We start from the raw sequence: 15,920 nt of genomic DNA, 5'->3' as shown, positions 1-15,920 counted from the left end.
CACCATAACGAAACTATAGTAACCAACAACCGTTGCTATGGACCATTAAAACGCAGGCAAACATAAGGCGCAGTTCTGTCCAGCGACAAGCAATTCTACGAACTAATAGCACTAATCCATACTACCAAAATGGCTACCAACGAAGATATCCAATCTAACAGTCTAATGCAACAGACCACTAGCAAATTGTGGATATGATTTATTCTCGATTCATGGCTATACTCAAACGATTCATCATTCAAGAAAGTTCCACATCGATTCCACGTTCGTTAACTAATACGGAAGTCATCATCGAAGGTATAGAAGCTGGAATAGAAGTAAATCTCAGTAGATCTTTAAAGCTTAACAAAAGAGTGCTCAGCCAAATCCGTCTGCCTCTAAACAAATTGGAAGCGATGAGCAGAATATATCGCGGACTACTTGCTGGCAATGCGGTGAAGCACATTTCGTCCATGATTGTCCCTTTTTCAATCACGTGCAAGGAATGCAAGCAAATTGGAAACTAGAACGACTACTGTGGTTTTTCGGTCAAGGCATCAGATAAACCGAAGACAAAAGAGGAAGATAAGTAGTCGTTTCTATCAATATTATTAAGTAGCGAATGCAAGCGGAAATTCCTGTATTTTTCATCGACACCGAAGTTCCGCTGCAAGAAGCGATCTACTCGTTACAGTTGGCATTCAACAGATTAGTGATCCTCAAACAAGTGATCCGGGAACATTCAAGAAGGGAGACTTTCTTCAAGCAACGAATTCAACAATCGCCTTGAAAGTCCTAGAAGTTTGCAATATGCTATCCAGTCGCTTGAATGTTCCAGAAAGTTTCCGTACGACAGTTCTCACGCAGATTTATTGAGGTTGTACAGGAATGGATAAAGGATGAAAGCCATACCGCGAAGTCATGTTTGTCAGGCTTTAAATAATCGTTAATATTGCTGATTTTATAAAGCATTGCAATATCTGTTCCACGTACTCGAAGTCTCCTTCAAAAGTACCTCTGACGTTGTGGCCACTAACAAAAATTCCATGCGAACGGATTCGTTCGTTAGACACAAGCGAAAGGCGAATCGAATTTGCCATAACATTATAGTTTCGTGAGTAAATAAGAAATTCGTAATCATTTATTGCAGCGTAAACCAATTACAGTTTCTGTTGGGTTGAGCATATTGGAACCATCAGCATAAAGGTGCGCACATAACGAGTACCAATGCAACAAACGAACAAACGAACAAACGATCTTAGATAGATTTAAAGGTTTAAGATTACTGCTTCACGAACGGCCACCATCCCCACCGATGGGACAGTTGCCTTCGTTCTGTAGGCACCATTTCGGTTGAATGCTGTTGGCGGCTACCTGTGCCTCGATCAATCGTTCCCGATGCACCAGCATGCGAGCTTCGGCAGCCTGCCAACCGCTACGAGGATTGCTCCACAATCGTTCGGCCAATGCACTCAATCGCGGCCACAAACGATTGTCCAGTGTGTGGCTATCGGATTGCTCCGTCCATAGGGCGGCCTCTGCACCCAGTATCTGATTAGCGTACGGACCACCGATAGCCATCAGATCGTTGTTGTACACCTTCTGCCAGCCAATGTATGGCGCGCACCAGTTGCTACCATCAGTGACCCAGCCCGCGAACCCACAGTCCAGATAGAGGGCATCATAATTGGAGATGATCAACCGGTATCCCTTCTCGAGCAGATTCTTTACCTTGGTATCGTTACCGGTCGTCCACACCTGTATGAGATAGCGATCTTTGTCGAGGTACTGTTCGAGGTATGGCGACTCCGTAAGCTTGCTCGTCCACATTACGATCGGACGCTTCTCACCGGGCGGCAGTGTGCTATCGAGCCGGCGAAGAGCCTCCGTTTGAAAGTAATTCCACAGTTTCATAAAGTCCGTTTGCTCAAGACCCCATTCTTGGACCTTCATCCAGCTCCGGATGCTTTCGGTGGCGTTCCAGCAACGAATCGAAACCTCATCGCCACCCATATGGAATAGATCGGACCGGTGGAACATGTTGTTCATCTCTCGATAAATATCCTGTAGAATATCGTATACGGCATCCTTGGTCGGATCAAGCTGTCCACACGGTGGCTCAACGCAGTAATTCTCCCATGGTTGGTAGTTGAAGCAGCTCGTTACATTCAATCGCTCCCAGCCTTCACCGACGTGCGCCGGGGCATCCAGCTCCGGTATGATCCGAATGCCACGCTCCAAAGCATATTGCACCAGGCTACGTACGTCGTCGGCCGTGTACACTTCTCGCTGTGTGTAGGCACCATATCTATGCAGGGTTGGTCTCGATTTGATGACTAATGGGAAGCTCTGTGAATCCGTGATGTGCCAGTGGAATACATTCAGCTTAACCATCGCCATTGCATCGATCGTACGCTTCAGGCCGTCCAGCGTCACGAAGTTGCGCGAAGTATCAAGCGCCAGTCCACGATGCGGATAAGCAGGTGCGTCTGATACCGTGACCGAAGCGACCATCTGGAGCTCTTTACGAATATCATCGAACAGAACAAATTGGACCAGTGTTTCGAGGCCATGTCGTCCACCGAAGAACGTTTTCGCCGTGATCGTAGCCAGTAGCGATCCATTAGTAGCTGTTTCCACCATCAGCGTATAACTTTCGTCCGTTGCGTGGTTTAGGACGAGGGAATTATCTTCTATATCCATCTTGATGCGAATATTGCGACCACCAGTACGTAGTGATACTCCCTGGGCCGTGGCTAGAAGTTGACGACGAAAACGTTCTCGAACAGACGTCCACAACGATGCCAATGGTTGCGTGTTTTCGCTCCAATCGATCGCCACCTGCTCGGGATCGATGTGTACCAGATCGGTACCGATCTGGATGCCACCGGTCGGCTGGGGCCACAGCATTCCGGCACCATTTCCGCACATCAAACGACAGGCCGCAAAACTAACCGCCTTGTCCAGCTGGTAGGTCTCGGAGATTGCAGTCTTTACGCATCGATCATCCACGCACCGGTATCCCCAAACGGCTTCGCCATCACTGAAAAAAAAATAAGTGAGAACATTATCAATGCATTACCTTCTATCGTCATCTATAACCATACAATGCCCTAGGCTGCCCGATACCTAGAAAAGGTGTTATCGCTCGCTACAACTCCGATATAAATCGAAACAATAACGGCTACCATCACCAGCGCCAAACCAACCAGAAACGCTCTTTGCGTCGTATTCATATCTTGTTTCGTGAGGTGTAACTGTCTCAGGACTATCAGTGAATTGATGCGACAATTGTTAAACACTGTACAGTATCTTAAACAAATAAATCATTTTTGGGGACTTTAAAAGACGGCGCACAATGTTTTCTTGACCATCTAGACACTGGGTGTGCCTTATGTTGACTAACTCTATACGATTCTCCATTATCGACGAATGGCTATAGACAAGTGCTTCATGGGGTTTAATCCCTTTAGTGGCACTTAGCGCGGGGGGTTTTCTAGTGGTGGATGTACACTTACCTCGCTGAATCGGCTCCCTTGGTAGGACGGAAATGTGCCACCAACAGTACGAATACTAGAGGGAATAGTACTCCCTTCATTGTAGAGGCGTGCCCTATAAAGACGGAATGGTATCGTATGAGGTGAATGGAGATTGTATCGTGTGCCTGATGAGGCACGTTTTTCTAATCCGCCAGGAAGTGTATCGACACGACCTAACTTTCACTTATGGTCGACCTCCCTACCTTAAAACTTGCTCTACAACGATTTCACGCTTAGTGCACGAGTGTGCCGCAATTCGCCAACTGCCGTGGAAGGTGACTGGAAATCAGATTTTATTGGAGACGGCTTCTGCTATCTGTGTCGGTATCATTCCCCGCGTGACTACCCGCACTGAGGCACTTTTCGGGACACTTTATTTGAGGGGCTTCGTTCTTGACCTCCATTTATCAGGCAAAACCGGTTTCACATATTGAACGATCGGGGCAATGTCCTGCAACAATTCGTCTGCATTACATGCAAAAAAACCGGCTCAAATTTGCGGACCTGGGCGAATCCACATTCAGAAATTCTCGGGAAAAGAACAAAAACATTCTCTGGACAAAAAGGGACAATCTCATCGGAAGTACGTCATGCACCAGTGCAGAGTGCGGAATTACATTTTTGCCAAAAGTTACTTGCAAATTAAATTACCCAGATCCTGTGCGAATTGTTAAGAATGCGGTCTGCGAAATGAATGTGAAGTTGGTGAAAGTTTAAATTTCTTAAATAGTTAGACAGAAACATGTAAAATTATGCAAAAATCAGAGAAACATTTTCTGCACGCGAAATTTGAATTAATTAAAAAGGGATTATTTGCACAAGAGAGCGAAAGAGAGGGAAGGAGACTCGCTACAGCAAGCAAATGATATTAAGTAAACACAATGCAAGCAATTTCGAAATGAATCAGCCGTTTATCGAGGAAAACTGGACAAACTCCAACAATCTGCGCTAACGATTCGCTAGTACTGAATGATAACTCTCAATACTTGCTTTTATTTGTCTACCCTCGTTCAGCTTCTCGCTAGCTCCAAGATCTTGAGGCCTCCAATCTCGCCGAACTTCCTGCATCGTGAGTAAGCACGCCTAAGCGTCGTGAGTCACTGTAAGTCGCTTGTAAGATTGGGATTCGAGCAAATGAGTTAAAAATAGCAAGCACTAAATTGATAACTATAAGGATGATCTTCGGATTTTCTGCATATTGAACAAAAGGAATGAATTAAATCATTTAGATCACGGCATTTAGAGGCACAGCAAAAGCTTACGTTGTTCTAAAGGTTTTAATCATCACCATAGTTGTTAATTCAAAAGCCAAAAGCAGTCCGAAGATTTTGCAATAGTTTGTATTATTCAGCGATGGAACAAAAGACTTTATATCGACCATCGTGGAGACTCAATGTTGGGTTGGCACTGCCTATTCTATGCAACTGTTGCTTATAGACTGAAGAAACACGCTATGCCTCGCTATCAAGTTTAAATAGTATGAGTGCTTAATATGATTAATGTGGTGGATGTTGCTTTGCGACACTGCGTAACTTATACCATATCTAACATACTCACTTACTTATCGACTGCTGCATCCGGCGAACGGTCTAGGGCTTTTGTAGTATGGATATCACATTTTATTCATTATATTCGTTAACTAGTTCAAACCATCTCTACGAGTCGGCTCATTTGTGGATTTCCACTTCCTGTAAGCCTCAATAATTGTGAAATTGCATGTGGAGTGGCACTAACGAGCGCAAGATAGGCGATGTAAGGAATGGCCGGAGTGCTAGTGTCTAGTAAAGGAACTTTGACCCAAATTCCTCTTCGCGTCGCATCACGAATGTGGTGCGTACTGAAAGCAGTTAATGCCATCGCACCGGCGATTGATAACAATCCGTTGGGGTCCATGCGTTGGAACATGATGACCAGGATAAGAATAAGTCCACAAATCGCGGAATTATGAAGAAACGGTCGTCGGTCAAGATTGGTAGCATCCTGGAAAGGGAGCAAATTTTCATGTAGTAAGCATACTAACAGCACACCCATTAACTTACCTGCAAACGAATCGACTTTGCCTCAATAAAATGATCCAAGTCAATGAACGAAGACACGACTGTGGCCTCTAGAAGTAAAATGCAATATTCTTGCCTACTCAGATGGTGCTGCTTCACGCTATTCAGAACGATCTCGCCGCCGATCAGCCCAACAAGTGCGTGTGTTGCGTTATCAATAAATGCACGCAGAAGAGCGGGTTTTGAAGCACCTTCACCAAGTTTGTCTCCGGCAATGCACACAATTAGAAGGGCCACATGTTTAAGGAACAAATTAATATTTAGAAACATTTAAAAAGGGGCAACAACCAGAGCACGATTTAACCAATTTTGTAAACAATTACCGTCTGTCTACACGTAGCGCGACAAGGGCAACGGTCAGGTGGTATCTTCGCTCGCGCGCTACGTGTAGACATGGATCAATGTTTCGTGACGTTTGACATTTCTTGCTTTGTTTACGTTTTTGCAGCCGAGGTTCAAGGTGCTGGTGAAAAACTCGTGAATTTTCAGCAATTTTATCTCGTATTTCCGAAGACTTTCCGTCTTTGGATCTCACAAAAGGACAGAAGAAACCCGCCAGCATGGATCCGGCACTATTGCGCGAGCGGGAGGCCTTCAAGCGGCGGGCGATGGCCACGCCAACGTAAGAGCGATCATCCCTCACCCTCCAAGCAGCGTTTTTTCATTTTTCTTCATTTTCTTGCAGCGTCGAGAAGAAGGCCAAAACCGAAAGTACCTTTGCCGCCCCGAAGGATCTTAAAAAGACTGGGAGGTCAGCATGTGCACCTCCTAAAATTGATGCTAGCAAGTAAGTTTAGACCACCTTCCCAGCTTTTCACGTTGAAGTTCGCTAACCCATGCTATTTTACTTCACCAGCTACAAAACGATGTCCGGTAGCTCCCAGTATCGGTTCGGAGTGCTGGCAAAAATTGTGAAACATATGCGCACCCGGCATCAGGAGGGTGACGATCATCCGCTGACTTTGGACGAAATACTGGACGAAACCAATCAGCTCGATATAGGATCTTCCGTGAAAACGGTAGGTGCACGAGTCACAGTCTATCACAGTACAAAACTAAATTTTAGTTTTTACATCGCATCTGACTCGTAGTGGCTCCAAGGCGAGGCGCTTAGGAACAATCCCAAAATTGAGCTTACGCCAGACGGGAGATATCTGTTCAAAGCCGTGTTTAAGCTGAAGGATGGCAAAAGTTTGATGCGACTCTTGAAACAGCACGATCTAAAGGGTCTCGGTGGTGTGTTGCTGGACGATGTGCAGGAATCGCTCCCACACTGTGAAAAAGTACTCAAGAACCGTGCTTCGGAGATCGTTTTCATAACCCGGCCGAACGACAAGAAAAAGATCCTGTACTACAATGATCGTACGGCCAACTTCCAGGTTGACGAAGACTTCCAGAAGCTGTGGCGTTCGGTAACGGTCGATGCAATGGACGATGCCAAGATTGACGAGTATCTCGAGAAGCAAGGCATTCGTTCGATGCAGGATCATGGACCGAAGAAACCGCTGTTACCGAAACGCAAGAAGATACAGAACAAGAAGCGGCAATTCAAGAAACCGCGTGATAACGAGCATCTGGCGGATGTGCTGGAAACGTACGAAGACAACACGCTCACACAATCGAACGCGGTGCAGGAAATCAAACAGAATAACTGAAGAAGGTGGCAGGCAAGTGCGGAGAAATCGGCCCAAGCTTCTATTTTATCATGTTAGATTATTTTTCAATTCCAAACAAAAATATAGATTTACCGATATCTATTTATCTTAAAATTGAAACAAAAAGGACAATTTAGTTAAATAATTTTCCTATATTATCCCCGTTATTAAACGCTATAACTGAAAGAATTCCCCAGCCACTTCACTTGTTTGTCGTCCGATGTGCTGTTAGTGGAATGTATAGTTTTCAAAGATTGCGCATCTGGAGCAATCGGTAATCGAGTTAAGACAAAACGGATACAGCTAGAAGTCGTTGCTAATCTACATTCAGCTTCCGGAAACTGCCGATTGCACCAGATTCAAGGTCAGTACGCTGGTTTTGATTCCAAATCGAGCCGCAGCGTTTCTCGTCGATTTTCATGTCATCCAATGCCAGCAGTACCTCCCGGTGCTGATCTAGCATTTGTCTCAACTCCCGTTTTAATTCCGAAACATCCTGCTTTCCACCGTACTCTTTTGGAAGCAAGGCCTTTAGGTTGGTTGTCGAAACGAACGCTTCCACAGATCCGTAGCACTGTTTGAAATCAACGATCGGAAAAGAAAGAGGGCATTAGCGTCCGAATGATGTGCGCGATTTACGCTCAGATCACTACCTTCAAACGGCTGCGTAACTTTTCACTGCAACAACTCATTATCCATTCACCGACGGTGGATGCGAACATTGGCATATTGGCCACATGCACCTCACGCACACGCACCGGAAACGATTTATTGACGCAATCGATGTAGTTCTTGATATCCGTCAACGACCACTGCGCGATTGATTTCATCGATATGTTCGAGTGATCGGAAATGGCGACCGTTCCCGCGATCTGGGTTCGCTCGTCCTCAAACAAGCACTCCAGTATCATTTGCATGAAGCGAATCTGGTGCGCGACCGTGAACCGTTTAATATCGACGTTGGCCCATTGGCACAGAATGACCGAACGACCCATATCGTCTCGCCCCAGCGGCAACATAAACTCACTATCGATCATTTCTTGTACCCACGGTTCGGATGTGTCGAGATGGCGGAACCACTCCGGGAATCGTTGACGCATCGCGAGGTTTCGTTCCAGGGTCTCACACGATGCCACATGCGCAAATTTGCGGACACGAAGAAATCGCAACAGAAACCGTGCATCTGTACGACAGGCGTGGATGGCCGTATTCTTAGTAATCCATTCACGCAGCAGCTGCAGAGCCTGTTCTGCGATGACCGGTTCTTCGCGTAAATCGTCGAGCGCAATTTGGCGGTGTAAGCTGTAATCCACGGGTCGATATGGATCATACTTCGTCGGATATTTATCCACCTGTGGAACGCCTGCCATAGTATGGGTGGAGTAGTGTCACGATACGCACTGTCTAGAACTGGTTATTGATTAGACCTTGGTACCGGCTCTGACCGATCGACGACGATGACTAAATGTGAAGCTGTGTGTTTAGAATAGCCACTATAACTTCCATCTACCCCTCCACTAGAATGTTGAATACAGTGATACAACGTTATATTCAGAGCCCATCACCAACGATATTACATTACGCGTATACGCTCTTTTTGTTTCTTCTGTGGTGGTTGTAGTAGTGTAGTTTGTAGAAGAATCTAAATTCCAAATCATTGATCAGGTGGTCGTCTCTTTGTATGTTCAAGGCACACAGTATTAGGAAGTGGTTGCTGTACAGCTACAAAAAAGAGATAACTACTCCGTCGTAATCGACTATGTGTCTCATACAAAACATGTGAGAACACATGAAAAAAATAATTAAGTTCGTCAAATATACTAAAAACAAGCGCGCTTTATTCAGTGCTGCTCGAATATTACTTTTCATCCCTGTAGCTCACGCGATTGTTTAGGTCATAGTTAAAGGGGTGTTAGCAGTGCGATTAACGCACTGGCCTGTCTATACACCACGCCAACCACGCCGCCAACTGTGCATTGCATCATACTATCATCACGATCCACCAGATTGTTTTATGTAATCTCATTTCTCAGTTCTCTTTATACTTCGCATATGGAAAGAATCTGTTTTGCATGTAATCGAGTCGAGATTCAATAGGCAGGTTGATGATAACCTGTGTTTTCCATATAGCTACGTTCGTTGTTATAAAAACATGATGTATTCTAGAAATGTTCTGGTAGATCTAAATTCGTTGGTTCCTATGTTTTTCAGTTTGAACATGAAATACGGCACTTGATTGGTTGTTGCTAGGAGGAAGGCATTTTATTCTAGTTGCTTGAGCACTATTCCAGCAAACTCGGAGGATGGTTCTTCCTGGTCCCACAGCGACGCATAGTAATCGACATCGATTTCCATTTCATCCAGACCCAGAATAACGTCCCTCTGATCCTCGACGCGCTTCCAAAGGGCACGATTCATCTCGTCCAAATCTACGCTTCCACCGTACGAGATCGGTTTCTGTGTCGTTTCGAATAGCTTTTCCAGTTCTCCGATTGTTGAGTGACACTGGAATCGTTAAAAAAAAAAACATTCCTTTCATCGCTTGGTGTCAAACCATTTCAAAAGAACAAGGGAGTAATGAAATCTTACATTAATTTTCTCACGCATTTTCGGGTTCGCAAACGACAGGAACGTGTTGACCATGGGCACACCAAACTTGGGCAGCATTGCAGCATGAATCTCTCCGTAACGGTTAGGGTACGAACGACTGAAGGCATCCATTATGATCTTCAGATCGGTAGCGCCCCACTTATCATAATTGGCCTTCGTTGAACTACCGTAATCGATCAGCACTTGATATCCTCCGATCTGGACTTCTTCATATTCCAGCATCGTCTCCATGACCAGCGCTGCACAGCGACCGTCCTGTACTGGTTGGAACTTGTGTCCATCGAAACATTTGAATTGAATGAGTATTACTGAGCGCCCCATACCGTCCTGCCCGAGGTACACCATTGGACCGTTGTTGAAGATTTCTTTCATGGCAGCGTCGTTGCAGTCCAGGTTTTTGTACCAACCCGGATACAGTTCTCTCATGGCGAGATAACGTTCCAGCGCTTCGCACGCCATTGGCACCGAGAACTGTCGAAGACGTAGGAAACGCAGCAGAAACTTGGCATCCGTACGACACTTGCGGATATGCGGATTGTTCGCGATCCATTGGCGCATCTCAGTCAGAGATCGCTCACGAACCGCATCGTCTTCACGCAGCTCATCCTTCGCGATCTGACGATAGAGCTCTGGGAGAGTGAAAGTATACTCATCGTAGGTCGCAGGATTCTTATCCACGGAATAAGCAGCAAATTTTGATGCCATATTGCTGGAGCGATACACTTTCCACGAAACGATTCTGGCCAGTACACAAACGGAACTGAAGAAAATGCTGGTGCAGAATGCCCTTTTAATGCACCGCCCAAAGAAATCATCTGCAGAATATTTGCATTTTGATTGTCGTATGTTGTTCCTTAGCCCATCAATCAACGAACAGATAATGCAGAATGTTTTCGAGTGTCACGCACACACCAAGAGGACCAGTTCAGTTACCAAAGGTGGCTGAAGATAGGAACATAGTTTTGATTTTGTTGTCCAATAATTAAACAAAAATAATCTTTACTTCAAATATGGTGTCGTGGGCATGTGCAATGTGTTTGCCCTTATCGCCACCATATCGAGGTTCATCTGCAATTGTGGTCGATTGAAAAGCATTTATTGCATTTAAAGTCGATTATTGCATTTAAATACATACTCTTAATATATTACCCTGTATTTCGAAAAAATAATAAGACGTTTAGAACAATTCAGAAGTTCTATTTGGTTAAGAAAGAAACAGTGAAGTGCTTGAATTTTATTTACTGCAAGCAACACTAATATCGATAGTTTACTAGGTAATCTACATGTTTCTTAATATTGCCCCAGCAGCAGCTTCGGCTGGCGATGGTTCTTCTTGTTCCCATCGCGCAGCATAGTAATCGATATCAATTTCCATCCGATCGAGACCCACGAAGACTTGTCGTTGTTCCTCGATACACTTCCATAATCCACAGTTCTTTGCTTCCAAATCAATCGAACCTCCGTATTCCTTTGGTTTCATCTCAGGCTTGAAGTATTTCTCCATCTCCGCTATGGTAGAATAGCACTGCAATATTGAATTCTAGTATGATCGTTGTCTTTTGAATGCTTCCAATTGCTTACCCTTATTTTTTCCCGCATTTTCGGGTTCGCAAACGACAAGAACATATCGACAACGGGGCGGCCGAATTTAGAAAGATGCGCAGCATGAATCTCTCCATACCGCAGCGGATACGAACGGCTGTATGCTTCCATCATAATCTTCAGTTCAGTCGTGGTCCACTTTTCAAAGGTACCAACGGTACACCCAGCGTAATCGACGAACACTTGGCATCCACCGATTTGAACTTCTTCAATCTCTAACAACGTCTCCATGAACAGCGCCATAAAGCGACCGTCTTGTACGGGCCGGAATTTTTGATCATCGAAGCGACCAAAGCGTACCAACACCACCGCTCGTCCCAAACCGTCCTGTCCGAGGTACGAGAACGGTCCGTTCTTGAAGATTTCCTTCATGGAAGCCTCCTTGCAGTCTAGGTTCTTGTACCAACCCGGATACAGTTCCCTCAGAGCGAGATAACGCTCCAGCGCTTCGCACGCCATTGGCACCGAGAACTGACGAAGGCGTAGGAAACGCAGTAGAAACTTGGCATCCGTACGACACTTGCGGATATGCCGATTGTTCGCGATCCATTGGCGCATCTCAGTCAGAGATCGCTCACGAATCGCATCGTCTTCACGCAGCTCATCCTTCGCGATCTGACGATAGAGCTCTGGGAGGGTGAAAGTATACTCATCGTAGGTCGCAGGATTCTTATCCACGGAATAAGCAGCAAATTTTGATGCCATGCTACTGGCAGTAATACCGATTACCGATACGTTTCCTATAAGTCCACAAATCGAACTGGCGCAATTGGTTCAAAGTAGCATGGTTTTAGCCACATGCTATCTGTTCAACAACTCATCATCCAATGTGACCTCAATACTACTTATCAATACTGGTATGGTACTTATCAATTTTGTATTACCATGATTATCGGTCATGCAAAAAGCTACCTACCTGCCACTTCTCGGTCCATGATCCGGATTTATGAATATGTAAAAGAGCACGATGTTTGTCAGTTCTTATCAGTGCTGCACTCTGTACCACACAAACAACAAAATTGTTTCGGTTATTGAAATCTGCTGCATTTATTTGTGCCTGATCCTTTTGTATGCCAATGTAATTGAATTAATAATTTAATTTATGAGCATTTATTTATTGGGAATTAATGGTTTGCTTTTTCTACAATATAATTCCAGTACATTTGCCTGCTTCAACGGCACATCGAAGGACTAATCGAAGGTCAAATTCTTAAACGACCTAGCCTCCATCAGATCCGGGTTCAGCTTGTCCCAAACCTCGGTGTAATAATCCATATCGATTTCCATCTTGTCCAAACCGGTGACGACATCTTGAAGCTCCACCATCCGATCCCAAAACCTCTTGTTAACGACGCTCAAATCATGCTCCATGTTGCCTCCATATTGCTTCGGTGTGATCGATGGTTCCATATATTTCTGGATTTCCGCAACCGTAGCGTAGCACTAGAAGTAGCAGAAATGTATAACAGTTAGAAATGAGCAATCCTCCAGCTACAAATGACACGTACGTGTATGATCTCACGTAGCTTGGGCGATGCGAATGAGAGCATCTGCTCCATGATGGGGATCGCTATCTTGGGTAGCTTTGCTGCATGTATTTCACGATATGTCACTGGATAGCAATGGGTAAAGCCTTCCATCGCTATCTTCATTTCGGTTGCTCCCCAGGCCTGGAACACTTTCATAGATACCGCAGTGTAATCCAACAGGATCATTATGCCACCAATCTGGACCTCTTCCGATTCGAGCATCGTTTCTAATATCTGTGATGCATACCGACTTATCTGTACTGGCGTCACTTGATCAGCGTTGAATAACTTAAGCTGAAATAGAACCACGGTTCGACCGACACTATCCTGACCGAGAACTGAAGCAGGACCATCCTTGAGCAGGATTTGCGTAGCAGGCTCCATGATGTCTAGGTGCTTGAACCAACCCGGATACATTTCACGTACAGCCAGATACCGCTCGAGTCCTTCGCATGCCATCGGTACCGAGAACTTGTTGGCACGCAGGAATCTCAGCAGAAACGAAGCATCCGTACGACACTTGTGGATGTGCTTGTTGCGGACTATCCATTCGCGCATCTGCGTTATCGCTACCTCCCGTACCTGATCCGTCTCGCGGAGTTCCTCCTTAGCAATCTCTCGGTACAGCTCAGGAAGCGTGAAGGTGTACTTGTCCTCCATGACGTTTTCCTTGTCAACAGGATAGGCGGCCAGTTTCGACATGTTTCCCTCGTTAGCTGCGTTACTGTTCGGTTGTAATGGATTGTACGATCGACCACTTCGGTAAAGGGCGCTCCGTTGACTGACGGTCCCAAACGTCGAGGTCTCTCTAAATACGAATTTTTCTTTTGCTGATACTGCGTCATCTGCCCTTTGTTTGCGATCTCGCTGCAATTCGACAAAAAGTGCACGAGAAGGCTCTAGACGATTAAGCCACCTCTTATCATGGAGCTGCAGCATAATAACCAGACTCACCGTATACTCTTTTTGCAGCTGGCCAAAGACAATTTGGTGAGAGAGAACATGCAGACCCACGACCCAGAGATCACACGCCGTGCCCCTTAGCGATAATCTAGTTTATTGACCGTTGGTACAACATTTTTTCCCGATGTTAATAAAACGCGTAGGAAAATGAATATGGTCAATGCTCTATTCAAAATTTTAACTCATACCGGCTTTATTGTTTCAAATGATGAAGGTGATTTTAAAAACAGATAGAAAACATTACTGCTAACATACTTTAGAACTATTACTTATCGATTTTGTTTTACCAGGATTGTCACTAATACCTGTACCTTCCTGGCACATAATCTCGGGTTATGAATATGTAAAAGAGCAAGATATTTGGTCAACTCTTACGTCAGCTCTTACATGCACTCTGTATCACACACAAAAAATGGTTTGACTCTTGAAATCTGTTTCATAATTTATGTCTGATCCTTTTGATTGTCAATGCCACAGATTTTATGATTTATGAGGATTTATTTATTGGGAATCTATCGTTTGCCTTTTCTACAATATAATTCCAGTACATTTGCCTGCTTAAACAGCACATCGAAGGACTAATCGAAGGTCAAATTCTTAAACGACCTAGCCTCCATCAGATCCGGGTTCAGCTTGTCCCAAACCTCGGTGTAATAATCCATATCGATTTCAATCTTGTCCAAACCGGTGACGACATCTTGAAGCTCCACCATCCGATCCCAAAACCTCTTGTTAACGACGCTCAAATCATGCTCCATGTTGCCTCCATATTGCTTCGGTGTGATCGATGGTTCCATATGTTTCTGCATTTCCGCAACCGTGGCGTAACACTAGAAAAAACAGAATTGTACATATATTATAAATGTAAATGAGCAACTCTAAATGATACTTACGTGTATGATCTCCCGAAACTTGGGCGATCCGAATGAGAGTAGCTGCTCTATGAATGGAATTGCCATCTTGGGTAGCTTTGCTGCATGTATTTCGCGATATATCACTGGAAAGCAGCGGGTCCAGCCTTCCATCACAATCTTCAGTTCGGTTGCTCCCCAGTCCTGGAATACCTTCATAGCTACTCCGCTGTAATCGATCAGCAGTATTACGCCACCAATCTGGACCTCTTCCGATTCGAGCATCGTTTCTACCATCTGCGTTAAATATCGACATATGTGCACTGGCGTCACTTGATCAGCGTTGAATAACTTAAGCTGAAATAGAACCACGGTTCGGCCGACACTATCCTGACCGAGAACTGAAGCAGGACCATCCTTGAGCAGGATTTGCGTAGCAGGCTCCATGATGTCTAGGTGCTTGAACCAACCCGGATACATTTCACGAACAGCCAGATACCGCTCGAGTCCTTCGCATGCCATCGGTACCGAGAACTTGTTGGCACGCAGGAATCTCAGCAGAAACGAAGCATCCGTACGACACTTGTGGATGTGCTTGTTGCGGACTATCCATTCGCGCATCTGCGTTATCGCTACCTCCCGTACCGGATCCGTCTCGCGAAGTTCCTCCTTAGCAATCTCTCGGTACAGCTCAGGAAGCGTGAAGGTGTACTTGTCCTCCATGACGTTTTCTTTGTCAACAGGATAGGCGGCCAGTTTCGACATGTTTCCCTCGTTAGCTGCGTTACTGCTTTACTGTTGTAATGGATTGTACGATCGACCACTTCGGTAAAGGGCGCACCGTTGACTGACGGTCCCAAGCGTCGAGGTCTCTCTAAATACGAATTTTTCTTTTCTTGATTCTGCGTCATCTGCCCTTTGTTTGCGATCGCGCTGCAATTCGTCAAAAGGTGCACGAGAAGGTTCAGGAGGATTAAACCACCTCTTATCATTCAGGAGCTCCGCCAGACGTTGAATTTCAATAACCGAACCTACTGCATTCTCTTTTTGCAGCCGACCAAATGCACTTTCATGAGACAGAACATGCAGACTGATTACAAAGCGTGCCCCGAAGCGATAACCTAGTTTATTGACC

At 45.2% G+C, this 15,920-nt stretch overlaps 7 protein-coding genes across 8 annotated transcripts; 1 reads left to right on the top strand and 6 right to left on the bottom strand.

Annotated features, from left to right (window-relative positions):
* Window positions 1-1,060: 1,060 nt before the first annotated feature.
* LOC125956694 (chitooligosaccharidolytic beta-N-acetylglucosaminidase-like) lies at window positions 1,061-4,052 on the bottom strand. Of its 2 annotated transcripts, XM_049688790.1 has the most exons (3): window positions 3,722-4,052; window positions 3,498-3,591; window positions 1,063-3,022 (listed from the first exon to the last, which is right to left on the bottom strand). In XM_049688790.1, the coding sequence occupies exons 2-3, from the start codon at window positions 3,575-3,577 to the stop codon at window positions 1,270-1,272; spliced, it is 1,833 nt and encodes a 610-aa protein (XP_049544747.1). In that variant the 5' UTR covers window positions 3,578-3,591; window positions 3,722-4,052; the 3' UTR covers window positions 1,063-1,269. The 2 variants fall into 2 exon arrangements, with proteins under 2 accessions (XP_049544746.1, XP_049544747.1); XM_049688789.1 differs by lacking the exons at window positions 3,498-3,591; window positions 3,722-4,052 and adding an exon at window positions 3,109-3,412 and having other exon boundaries at window positions 1,061-3,022.
* Window positions 4,053-4,315: 263 nt separating this feature from the next.
* LOC125956697 (transmembrane protein 267) lies at window positions 4,316-6,037 on the bottom strand. Its single transcript, XM_049688794.1, has 2 exons — window positions 5,558-6,037; window positions 4,316-5,498 (listed from the first exon to the last, which is right to left on the bottom strand). Exons 1-2 carry the CDS (start codon window positions 5,843-5,845, stop codon window positions 5,163-5,165), a joined length of 624 nt encoding a protein of 207 aa, XP_049544751.1. The 5' UTR covers window positions 5,846-6,037; the 3' UTR covers window positions 4,316-5,162.
* On the top strand, window positions 6,030-7,375 carry LOC125956696 (general transcription factor IIE subunit 2). The gene is made up of 4 exons (XM_049688793.1): window positions 6,030-6,197; window positions 6,261-6,362; window positions 6,432-6,594; window positions 6,667-7,375. The coding sequence occupies exons 1-4, from the start codon at window positions 6,136-6,138 to the stop codon at window positions 7,228-7,230; spliced, it is 891 nt and encodes a 296-aa protein (XP_049544750.1). The 5' UTR covers window positions 6,030-6,135; the 3' UTR covers window positions 7,231-7,375.
* Window positions 7,376-7,418: 43 nt separating this feature from the next.
* Window positions 7,419-8,754, bottom strand: LOC125956695 (clavesin-2-like). Its single transcript, XM_049688792.1, has 2 exons — window positions 7,884-8,754; window positions 7,419-7,804 (listed from the first exon to the last, which is right to left on the bottom strand). Exons 1-2 carry the CDS (start codon window positions 8,598-8,600, stop codon window positions 7,547-7,549), a joined length of 975 nt encoding a protein of 324 aa, XP_049544749.1. The 5' UTR covers window positions 8,601-8,754; the 3' UTR covers window positions 7,419-7,546.
* A 738-nt stretch (window positions 8,755-9,492) lies between these two features.
* LOC125955634 (retinaldehyde-binding protein 1-like) lies at window positions 9,493-12,377 on the bottom strand. Its single transcript, XM_049686772.1, has 4 exons — window positions 12,359-12,377; window positions 11,595-12,071; window positions 9,820-10,469; window positions 9,493-9,735 (listed from the first exon to the last, which is right to left on the bottom strand). Exons 1-4 carry the CDS (start codon window positions 12,375-12,377, stop codon window positions 9,493-9,495), a joined length of 1,389 nt encoding a protein of 462 aa, XP_049542729.1.
* A 256-nt stretch (window positions 12,378-12,633) lies between these two features.
* LOC125955632 (retinaldehyde-binding protein 1-like) lies at window positions 12,634-13,635 on the bottom strand. Its single transcript, XM_049686771.1, has 2 exons — window positions 12,951-13,635; window positions 12,634-12,885 (listed from the first exon to the last, which is right to left on the bottom strand). Exons 1-2 carry the CDS (start codon window positions 13,629-13,631, stop codon window positions 12,634-12,636), a joined length of 933 nt encoding a protein of 310 aa, XP_049542728.1. The 5' UTR covers window positions 13,632-13,635.
* Window positions 13,636-14,512: 877 nt separating this feature from the next.
* LOC125955631 (retinaldehyde-binding protein 1-like) lies at window positions 14,513-15,550 on the bottom strand. The gene is made up of 2 exons (XM_049686770.1): window positions 14,828-15,550; window positions 14,513-14,764 (listed from the first exon to the last, which is right to left on the bottom strand). Exons 1-2 carry the CDS (start codon window positions 15,548-15,550, stop codon window positions 14,513-14,515), a joined length of 975 nt encoding a protein of 324 aa, XP_049542727.1.
* Window positions 15,551-15,920: the final 370 nt, after the last annotated feature.

The sequence above is a fragment of the Anopheles darlingi genome, chromosome 3 (genome assembly GCF_943734745.1).
Source record: "Anopheles darlingi chromosome 3, idAnoDarlMG_H_01, whole genome shotgun sequence".
Taxonomy (NCBI): domain Eukaryota; kingdom Metazoa; phylum Arthropoda; class Insecta; order Diptera; family Culicidae; genus Anopheles; species Anopheles darlingi.
The sequence above is the reverse complement of the archived record's forward strand: the minus strand, read 5'-3'. Positions and strand labels throughout refer to the sequence as shown.